This window comes from Stylophora pistillata, chromosome 2, assembly GCF_964205215.1.
Source record: "Stylophora pistillata chromosome 2, jaStyPist1.2, whole genome shotgun sequence".
Lineage (NCBI taxonomy): Eukaryota > Metazoa > Cnidaria > Anthozoa > Scleractinia > Pocilloporidae > Stylophora > Stylophora pistillata.
In genome coordinates this window covers 47,091,601-47,103,336 of record NC_142520.1, presented here as the reverse complement: position 1 = coordinate 47,103,336, position 11,736 = coordinate 47,091,601, and the positions used below count along the sequence as shown (strand labels likewise).

General features: G+C 38.8%; 1 protein-coding gene across 1 annotated transcript; it reads left to right on the top strand.

Annotated features, from left to right (window-relative positions):
• The first annotated feature begins 7,739 nt into the window (after positions 1 to 7,739).
• Positions 7,740 to 11,512, top strand: LOC148739927 (uncharacterized). Its single transcript, XM_088750319.1, has 4 exons — positions 7,740 to 7,798; positions 8,615 to 8,686; positions 10,115 to 10,186; positions 11,343 to 11,512. The coding sequence occupies exons 1-4, from the start codon at positions 7,740 to 7,742 to the stop codon at positions 11,416 to 11,418; spliced, it is 279 nt and encodes a 92-aa protein (XP_088606445.1). The 3' UTR covers positions 11,419 to 11,512.
• Positions 11,513 to 11,736: the final 224 nt, after the last annotated feature.

The window sequence follows — 11,736 nt, the reverse complement described above, 5'->3', positions numbered from 1 at the left end:
GACGTTCACGACCCAGTTTATTATCAGTATTTTGCTGGGCGTGCTGTTGTCAACAGACGTTCCCTTCCCCTTTCTAGCTAAATCACCCTAATAACTTCTCAACAAGCTTTTTCACTGAGTTTTAGTCCAATTTAAGCTGACTCTGGACAAAGGTACGGCGACACAACCTTGACAAATATGATGTCACAAGCCGATAGCGGCACCAGCGGATCGGTTCCAAGCCTCAAACACCGCAGAAATCTTATCTTCACGTCTAATGCTTCAGTTCTTCCGAGGCTAGATCTTTGTAGAGATCTAGCAAAGAATTGCAAAGAAAAGCTTAAAAAATAATTTTACTCTTAATTTACAATGGAAGCTGGACGACTATCGATTTTCATCACATATATCAGGCCAGAATCCCTCGATATTCACACTGGTTTAACCTTTGCCTCCAATCAAGAGAAAAGTAGGACCGATAAAGCATTGGAGTTTTTAAATAGTTAATGCTTGCCTGGCAGGACGAACTTAATTTACGAGGGCTACACAAATTTCATAATAGAGCAATGCCGTTGTTGAGCAAAACACATCAAGCTAATCAATGAGAAGTTCGAATTCAGTGGAAGCGAAGCGCCATTCATTGGACATGTGATGACGAAGAAGCAAAGGGTAGGCAGATCTAAGGAAAGCTGACGCAATAGTCAAGATGGGGCGACCTGTGGATATGCCAGCAGTGCAAGTATTTATAGGGCAAGTGAAGTACGTATTTAAATTCCTACAAAACTTTTCGATGTGAGAGCCCCTATTCCGCCTAATACACAAGAATGGCGAGTAAATCTGGATCCATTAGGAGAAAGATCCCTTCGAAAAGATCAAAGACGCGGTTCCAAAAAAACAGCACTTCAGCCAGAGTGACCTAACGGAGGGTCAAGGAGATGTGTCCTTGATGAGCTTCGCTTTTTACTGATGCAGCATGGTCAGCCAATGACATTTGCAAGTTGGGCGCTCACGTTGGTAGAAAGGAAGCACTCGCAGATCTAAAAGGAATTTAGGCCCCAGTCTTTGGCATGGAGCATAACAGCCAGTAAGTAGACTGTTAAAAAGCCGGTGGTCCTCTATTTTGCAGAAGATCTCAGCATCGGCACCCAAGAGGCTACAGCAACTCTTGTCGTGACTTCGACGGTGTGGCTACAAGCCTGGGAAAGATATGTTGCCGGCCAAAAATCTGTCAAGAGCCTGTCACCCACTTTCTTCCTGTTCCAGACCACCAGCTTAAGGAAACCCAGAGAGAGAGACGACTTATGACCCAACCCTACACATCTTGGAGAAACAAACTTGGAATACTTCCCAGATGCAAAAGATGTTCGCCCAACGGCCATCCATCCGAGCAATTCCGGGCGAGCTTCATGCGCCACCATCAGCAGAGGCTCAAACAATTCCTAAATAGCTAGAAAAACCAACAGTGGCACTACAAAGTAAGTCCCTGGCTCTGTCTATAACACCTGACAAGCTCTAAGCAATCTGGCCAAAGACCACAAGATCTAGATCTAAAGCCACCAGGTTATTTGTAGGACTATGCATAAGTATAATCGAATGGCTGACCGTAGATCATCCAAAGTTTTAAGCAAAGAGACACTGAACTCATAAGGCCTGATTTTAATCATCGGAAACGTTCCCAGTCAGTTCTTTAACTCTAGCTTCGCAAGAGCTTATATTGTCTTTTGTTGCTGCTTTATGAGAGAGGAAAGAAGTGATGAGAGGTACCGTGACCGATTAGAAACATTTTTCGGGTTGGTAGGCCATTAAACCTGATCATTTTTAACTTTACCGTATCTTCCGTGATATTTCAGGCCGTTAACGTTACACATATATTTACTTTTTTTCTGACTAAATGCTGACAGCGAAACAAAAATTCCGTGATAATACAACACGATGAACTGAAAATGGAACTGCCCCCTCATGCAGGGCCCTTGCGATACCAACAGTGAGCACACAGCGATTTCGACGACTAGTTTTCAGAGCTGAAAGTTAAATTGAATTACCAAATATGCCTCAACTAATGACAAATTGGTACTGACCAGCCAAATATAATTTCACTTTCAACAGAACTAAAGCCATATTTATGATTTCCATTGAAATTGCCCTTGGAATAAAAGGAGACCCGTACTTTTCTTGTCGATGATAGATTTTCCAAATGGCCTATCATTAATCATATGATATTTTTAACATGAAATGAAAAAGGTCTTATAACCAATTTTGGGTTTCGTGTGCTTTTAGCTCTTAAATAATAAAATATGTCGGCGTACGCTCATCAGGTCGGTGTACACACTTGAAGACTGTAGTGGAGTGGGGCAACAAAGGCGCGCCACAAAGACGCGCCACAAAGGCTTAAAAACAGACGCTTTATTCCGATCACACGAAGTACATCACTCTTCACTTTCGCGCTCTCGCACACACTGTAAGTTCCCGCGTATATTTGCGAACTATAGCTGTCCTAATACACGACAAGGACTTACATGGATTTTTTAAATATTCTCTTAGGAGGTTCAGGGTATGCATATACTGAAATTGGTCCATTAATGGTTATATTTCTTATAAAGTAGACTTTAGGATAAGGGCAGACCTACGAAATGACCACACTTATGAAAAAAGATGTCATACGTCCATTTTCTAAACTTTTTTCCCTGAAACTTTTTTATATTTGTGAGAGCTGTCAAGATATTTACAAAGTTAGAAATGGTCGGACGAACACCAAAACTAAACACTTAAACTTACTTCGAGATTCTTTGGAACTGTTTTTAAACCTAAACTTATCTCGATATCCTTCAGAACGGTACGTTTTCGAAAAAATGTTCTGCTCCTGAATTATATAGCACTATACAATGACTACTAATTGCGGAAAAAATTATTCGACAAAGAATATCACCAGGTCGCATACGTTAAGCGACAATAACAAAAGTTATAATGTGATTGTTACTAGTTCTTCAATAAACTCAGCGCAGTTTTTTTGCAATCAAAGTCTTTTCAGCGAGAAAGGTGTACAAACTTGAGCCGGAGTGAATTTGTTGTGGATGTTTTTTGGTTGTATACCTTCAGCTATAGGTATGAAGGTTATATGCAAGGGATAACATCTCTAGTATCATTGGTGACAAATTACTCCTTAATTTTGGTGCGAAATTTCAGCGTTAAGTTTTAATTTCGCATGTGAAATTACAAAATTCCCATGGTAACATCTCTTGTATCTCGCTCAGAGCCAAGATGGCGCCGAGATTTAAGACAGTGACCCTTGAAGAGGTTACGAAATTAAAAGAAGCGGCCGAAAATTATTAAAGGCTCAAAGAATTCGAAAGGTATTTTTTTGTGAAGAAACTCAGAAAATTACGAACTTTAACAATGATGTATGCTTTAAACGAAAACTATATTCTTCTTCATATTCTCGGTTTTCGATAGAATAAACCAGTAAAAACAATTACGGTTGTGAACGTAATTTGTCACCCACGATATTAAAAATTAATCAAATGGTTTTCTCGTCAAATTAGGAAATAGTTTCACTTGCGTTTTGTCAAAATTCTGATAATTTCCCTCGCCCAAAGGCTCGGAAAATTATCAGAATTTTGACAAAACGCGCGTGAAATTATTTCCTAATTTCACTCGTCGCCATTTGATTACACATGCATATACTTTAAGATAGAATGTAGAATTAGCTTCATTCAAAACAGTCTTTTTATTCCATTGCGGACTACTCTCTTTGACTTTATTCGTTAAAATATCCTATTATTTTCTCTTATCCTCACTCGTCTGCAGCCTGAGAATTCAAAACCACGGAATATATATCACTGACTATAGAGCATGCAAATTTTGCATTATAAAGCCTGAACAGAAGACTGACCTATCTGTTCTCTTTTAGGGCCTGATTACATGAGCCGAGCTGGCCCGGTTAGCCGGGCTGATTTCTTTTGCTTTCACGCTTTGGCGAACACCAAAACAAAAGAAATCAGCCCGGCTAACAGGGCCAGCCCGGCTCATGTAATCAGGCCCTTAATCACCTCTTTTGAAGTCTTAAACAAACCATTCAAAACAGAATGTTAATTTTGTATCACGACTGTACCTGGAGATATAAACCTGAACATAGTGTTTCAAATTGCGCCTGCTGAATATATGATTAAAAAAAAAAAAAAACTGAGACATGTTGTGTTATTATTCCAACTTTCCCACTCTCGTGTATTTTAATTCCAAGGGAACAAAACAACATGTCATTTAAGTTTCCTGAGCAAGCAGTCAGGTTGTAGGTCGGTTATAAAAATTTGTCGGCAACTAACCCTCAGACTCCCCTATAATCAATGTCGCCTATGATGACAAATACATTAGAAGGCCAAATGTAATTTTATCCTTTACATGTATTATTGGGTAGCTCATTAACCCTTTTTAATTCACGGCGAAAAGAAAACATCGCAGTTTAAACGAAATGAGTTTGTTAGCGAGTATGTTTTAACTGTTTTAGGACCTTGTGTAGAACATGGAAAAATAGAGCAATTACCTACTTACATAGCGTAATTAACATTTCTCTTAATTATCTTTGATAGGTGGTTGCAAAACAATCAGTTGAAGAAATTACCATCAGGCACTTTTAGAAACAACGCCCGGCTGGTTAGCTTGTAAGTTTGGAGCCTACCCTTTTTCAGTATAGAACGCATCAAATCCATTCCGAGTAGGTGGGAATATCAGCAGACCAGAGCAGGGATTTTAAAGAGATTTGTAAATTTTCTATAGGCGCTCTGGTGCAATACTACTGTTTATTATCCAACTACACTCCGTAGAGTACAAATAACGCCATAGACGAGTAGAAATATCACGCGGTATTTATACTCCAGAGAACCGGTTGGACAGGTTTTCTCGCATCGCGCAAGCGAAGAATTGGATTGAAGTTACGAAAATAAAAATGGCGTACAATTTGAATCATATTTCTGACGACGAAAAGGCAAAATGGCTGGCAAATATAGATCCAAGTTTATTAGATGAATCGAACGAAGAAAAACAGCTAGACAACCAGGAAATTTCCTCATTTATTGAAGAAAATAGAAACAGCAACACGACAACGCATCAATTCCGTTCCCCTTCGCATACTTCTGTCACGCACTCCACGTAAATAAATATCAGCGAGATTCGCCCGCGCAGAATTAACAATTTGGCATGTTGGATAATAAATAACTTATTAGACGTTTTGTTGTGTAGTATCACCGAGTATTTTAACTTTACTCGTTATTTGTATTTTGACTCGCCCTTCGGGCTCGTCAAAATACTGCACAACTCGTAAAAATACTCAGCGATACTACACAACAAAACGTTTAACAAGGTATCATATATATCATGGACCTTTCGATGGCCTAATAATATGCATAGTAGATTTGCGTAATTGAAGAATAATTAAATACCTGACTTGATGGTTGAACAGAGATAAGGGCTGCTCGAGGTTGCGGATTTTTGGCTTACCCTCCTTTGAGAGATGAATCGGTGGTAAAAGCAGTGATTTGAGATGCTTGTTTCAGGACTCATTCAATGCGAAACACTTTCACTATTTTACAAGATAGAAACTGACCTAAAATCATTGCATGTTATCTGAAGAAAGAAATGACCGGAAAATTCTAAAAACAGTTTTATCATACAAACCCCGATGTTTAACAAGAATTTCCAGCCCTGAAAAAAGCATTAACAGCACGCTTGTAAAACTAAGATAATTTATCCCGCGTGTTTGGTATCGTCAGTCAGCTGCTTATAGGAAACTCGCCTTTTGTGCCACTCTGTCATGTTAATGAATGAATGGCAAAGCTTTCACCATTCTTAATCTTAAGTCGTTTATCCCCATGAAATATCAATATTTTCCTTGCTTGCTACGGGGCTTTGATTTTGAAATAAAGGAATGCTACTTTGCCAATGTGAAATTTAGAGCCGATAACTTACGGAAGAAAGCATGGCATTTCCTAAAGAACCCTACTTAGCCTCTTTCGTATCTTAAGGCAGCTCTAGCGAGCAAGCTGTCATTCCTATCAGAAATGTAAGGCGTAAGTCTTTTACTTAAATAGAGAGACAAGTTCTGACAGAGGAGGCGACGTCCTTATGCATGTAGACGAGTCATGTATTTCACTTGATAGTCCTAAATTGACGGATTCAACAGGTTTAAATACGAAAGGGAAGAAAGTGAAATACCGATTGGCAGGAAGGGGACCATTTGGCGATTTACAGCACACAACCTCGGAGTGAAACGGGGCACTATAGAGAAGAAATTCCATTATGTGTGGGCGGAGGGCTTGAACCCAGGCCAACCGAATCTAGTATTCTAAACATTCTGCGACGCTACTCTCAGTCAAACAGCCTGAAAAACACAACCTCTTCACCGATATTTTTGGATATGCTCATCGTTCGTAACAGGCTTTTGGCATCGCATAGGCTAAAAATATCTTCCAAAAAATTTTAAAACAAGTTTTTAGTTACACACCTGATCGTTTTTGTTTTTTATCTTTTAGGGACTTGTCTATTAACCCCTTGAGAGCTTTGCCATCTGATGTTTTCGCCACAAATACTGAATTATCATGGTTGTAAGTAGATTTTCCTTTAGTAGAAAACAGCAAATAATATCTGTCCATGTAGTTTAAAACTTACTACACTTTTACGAGACTTGCTTGAGTACATTTTCAAGCCGAAAAAAAAATCCTTTCCCTCTGACATTGCGATTATGCGTTGAGACTAGAACATCAGGAAACGTTTGTCAAAAGAGTGCACAATCAAGTAAAGCAATGATCCTCGGAGATAGGCTGTGATTTCAGCAATTGCAGAAAAAGACCTGAGAAAAAAAAAAAAAAAAAGGTAAACTGCAGTTTATAAGCAATTGACTGAAAAGTAGCCTGAAAAGTAATATGCATAACAAACTATCATGACATATTCTAGAGTTGGTAGACAATCTATGAATCTTTTTATTTGTATTTAGACATAAACGAGACTTTTACTAAAGTGATAAGAGGCAAGATAATGATGGAACTCATTCTCCAATGCTTATCAAGATTTGTCACCATCGAGTACGCCTCTATCGACAAACACATGATTTTGTTAATACTACTAAAAACCAGAACATAAGGTTAAAAAAATAGTAAAACATTCAAGGAAACCTCCACAGTTTGTTGCTTCTGTAATAAACTTTGGCAATCTTAGCCTTTAACCTATAGCAGACGAGAAGTGCTCGACATCATCAAGTTAAAGAGCAGCATCCCCTGCTCAGCACAATTGGTTAGAGCGCCGGATAGTGTTATGCGAGAGGTCGAGGGTTCGAGCCCCGGCCGGACCAATACTCATGGTCTTAAAATAACTGATTAGAATTTGCTACCTTTCTATAATATAAAGAAATGGATAGATATTCTAGTCTTCTCGCCGATAAGGACGAATAAACGGTAGATCCCGTCTCCTGCAGGATAAGGGGTAGGCGGACGTTAATTTCCCACGCATGAGATTACTGTATGGTGGATGTCCTCCCCTGGGGTGGGATGGGTGGTGTTACAGGGCCCCATTTAAACCAGCTATGTTGAGTTGTCTAAATAATCGCGAATAAAATAAATAGAGACTAAGCCAGTTAGCACAAGCACTTAAAATGGATGGATGTATATTTAGTTTTTGCGTGAAGGATAATCAGTTATATTATTCATTACTTCACATGTATCCCAGCTCTGTGCTATCTTTTGGTAAATTTTCGTTGAATTTATAGGTACCTGTCTGAAATGCAATTGCACCACCTGTCACCAGGAATCTTTAACAGGAACGCACAGTTAAAATACTTGTAAGAAATCCTTTGTTTTTGTTCGATCCCCATGTTTTAGATTTATTTAGTCTTTTCGTGTTTAAAAGATGCAAACGTTAATAAGGTTAACAACATCTTCTAATCTTTCATTCGAAACGTGTGGCTATTTAAGTAAAGAAGAAATGTACCTAAAGTTAATACTGCCTGTCAACTCTCACCCTTCGTGACTGAAAACTTTGATCTCAGACCAGCTGAAGAACAGTTCTTAAGGCTTTTTGTTGTCGTCGTCGTCGTTGTTGTTGTTGTTGTTGTTGATTTTCTTTTTTTTCAGATTTACCACATTCTTTGTTTTACTTCGCGAGTTAAGAACTTATTTCGAACTTATGATCATATATCGACTGGCGCATTCTCAGTGGATTTTTGTCCAGGACTGACCGTTTATAAGATTTAATTTTCTGTATAACAGACATCATTAAGTTCATTAACCAGAGAGTATCCCAGTTTAGATGAACAAATTACCAAATTCCCCTTGAAAACTATACACATCTATGTAAAATGTATTTGTATTCTAATTCTTATGCAGAGCCCCATTTAAACCAGCATATGCTGAACTGGGCATCTCTGCTAAAATATTGTTGATAAAGAGATAAATAAATAAATAATGTTGCCAGATGATTCCTGGTGAAGTTAATACAAACAGCTCTTCACCCAATGACACTGATGCCGACTTTTTGCTAACATGTAAAAGCATCAGTAATTTTCCTCGGAAAAAGCCCTGAAAGGTCTCAGTAATACCTCACTAAAACAGATAAACTCTTGATACTATTAATCCCTTTTATATGGTAAATAACGTAGGCGCCTGAATGACAACGACATGAGAGGATTGAGTGGAAGTGCCTTCAAAAACATGGAAAGGCTAGAGGAACTGTAAGTTGATATAAAAATACTATAAAAAATAAAAGTAATCGACTGGTAGTCTTCTTCAATCATGGCCGACTATGTGCGCGTCACACATATGCTGCTGTGCTCAGCTGCGATTGGATGGAGTTACGCGGTTCTGATTGGTGCATCTTTCGGTTCAGGCTCCCACTGTAGTCCGTTGCCACACGGCTCTCCTGCTGTTGTACTTTTTTATCCTCGGCATCCAGGCGTCTGCTGTTTCAATTTCACTGTCTCTGTTAATGTTGTTATGGTGAAGCCTTATGTGAATTTCCTCTTTCAGCTTGAGTGTGTAGAAATGGGGATCAATAGCAATAAACTTTACTTCGTTCTAGAGCGAGGTATGTCCGGTGGTGTGGGCGCGTGCTCTGAGCTGGCGGAGGTCTACGTCTTGGCGAGTCGAATATTCCCGTCTTGTTCCTTACATAGCTCTTCCAGTTTTGCGAACGTAAACCTTTTCGCACCCACAGGGAATCCTCTAGACTACGCCATTCGGCTTCTTAGCAAGTTCGACGGCGTCTTTTGTGCGTACTAGGTGTGATCGTAGCCTAGTCTCTGACTTGAAAACAGTGCGTATCACTTGTTCGTTTACACAGCGGCGACGTTGTTCGGAGAGGCCTTTGACATAGGGTTGGACTGTGGTGGATCTGAAATGGGTAGGGAGTTCAGTGCCAGCGGTTGTTAGCCGCTGCGCGAAGGAGGAAGGATTACCATTACAAACAAGAACAGATTTTTACTCTCATCGGAAATAGCGACAGCGTAAAAAAAGCTTCCTAAAGCATTTAAACCACCAACAACCTTTCATTCGCTTCACCATGGACAATGAAAGTAACAATACACTCACCTTCATCGACACTGCAGTGGTGGACGCCTGACCGCCGGCGTATCTAGGAAGCCGACACACACTGACCAATACCTAGCATATGATTCTCACCATCCAAGATCAGTAAAGCGCGGTATTGTCAAGTGCCTTTACGAGCACGAGAAACGTCTCGCAACAAAACCCTCCTTTATCTCTGGTGAGAAAGACGTTTTCTGAGTTTATAGCACTGGATCGAGTTTGGGAACATTAGCTGTTTGGTTTTTTAATGTGTTGATGAGATAGTCTGCGGTATCATATTTCATTTAATACAGAAATTTTGCACTGTGAGTTACACGTGTGTGTGATTGGATTAACGATGCATTTTCATAGTCGTTCTTTTCCAATCTTTGAAACGTGTCGGTCAGTGGGAAGTATATCAGTATGTGGGAAATAAAAACATCCTACCATGGAGAGTACTTTTTCTATTTAGTTTTTTCCTTCTCTTTTTTCCCTTTTCCTTCAGTGATCATAAGAAATGTTAGTAAAAAACTGTTCTGATAAAACTAAGGACATGTTATAGAACAGATTATGTTTTTTTCCCTATTTCAACACAGATGGTTGCAAGACAACAACTTTACTGAATTGCCTTCTGATTTATTCGAAGATCTAAAAAGCCTGACAGAACTGTAAGTCATTTCATATCAGGATTCCTCTGGAAATAGCTCCAATAACTGCATAAGGTGTTTAAGCACGAAATCAACCTTTCCTCTCTTTCATAAATTACAGCTTATAATTTCTAGTGTATTTTTACACAGATTCTGTCATGCTTTTCCTTCCTGACACCAATTAAAGCCTGTAGAAAGAAAATATTTCCAAATTGCAGATTCTTAAATCTATCCATCTGCACTGTTGACATCTTGTTAAGACTGAAGCATCTTACATGGTGTGTTTGTTAGGCCCTGTTCACACTACACTGAAAAATTTGGTTTGGTATTTGCAAATTTGGTATTCTACAGAGAAAAACCTCCCTGAAGTTTTTTTCTTTTTGAGGTTTTTTTTTTTTTGGTATTTGGTATTTGCAAATTTGGTATTCTACGGAAAAAAACTTCCCTGGAGTTTTTTTCCCTCAAGCTTCCCATTGGAAAATGGGAGAGAGTCATTCGAAAACTTACTATGTTCAATTACGAAATATGATGACTAGTTGAAGGGTATCTGTCAAGGAACACTAGATTTTCTCGCCCGAAAAAAAACATTAAGGCCTCCAAAATTTGTTGACGGCATCTTTGAAGTTTGGTGGCAATTACGAAAATTCTGGTGGGCACAAAAATCGCTTGCACGAAAAATGGTTTCGGGTTGACATATTTTTTTGCAAAACAGACAACATTTCACGTAGTGCAAACAAGCCCTTACTGAATTGACATTTTCAGTGAGAACCAGCCATGTATGTTATGAATTTCAAAGCTGTTTTCTTGGGATTTCCCTCTCTGTTTTGAGCCATGTTGGCATATTTTTAGATCACGAGCTTATGATTTCTATATCAATCCACTGGAGTGATGTGAAAGAAATGGCTAGAGAGTCAGGCGTTGCCATTGTTGCGGAAGAGGTTTCAGTGTGCAAGCAAATTTCAAGTTTTCAGCTGCCGATTTCTTTGCGTTAGAAATAATGACCAAACTAAATGTATGGTGTAAATGTTGAATATTTCCTATTCTATAAGGCACACATTGCATGTTTATGTCTACATTTTTATTTTCTGTTTTTAGATGATCAGCATTTATATGCATTCTAATGATAAAATTCAGATTATGGACTTAATGCATTTTCTTGAATCGTCATTCCTATCAGCTATCTGTCAAATAACAAGCTGAAGAGTCTGCCAAACGGACTTTTCAACAGCCTTTCCAAGTTGATACATCTGTAAGTGAAATGGTTATTTAACAATGGGGATAATTGGGAAGAGTCAAATTATAATTTTTATGACATTGTCTACAAAAGCACAGCCATCACAGATGAAACATCCTCAAGTTTTCCAGTTTGACTTTGTAAATCTGATTAATTGAGTAACAGAATGCTATTTTAAGCAGCTGATGTGCTTTGTTAAGTAATGTCACGGTACTTGGTGGTTTAAACGTTTGAAAGCTTCTCTTTAAATAGCAGCCTCAAGAACTTCTAGATTTCTTCTAAAGTACCAGCTTTAACATATGATAAACCATTAACTTACGGCTGCACCAGTGATAAT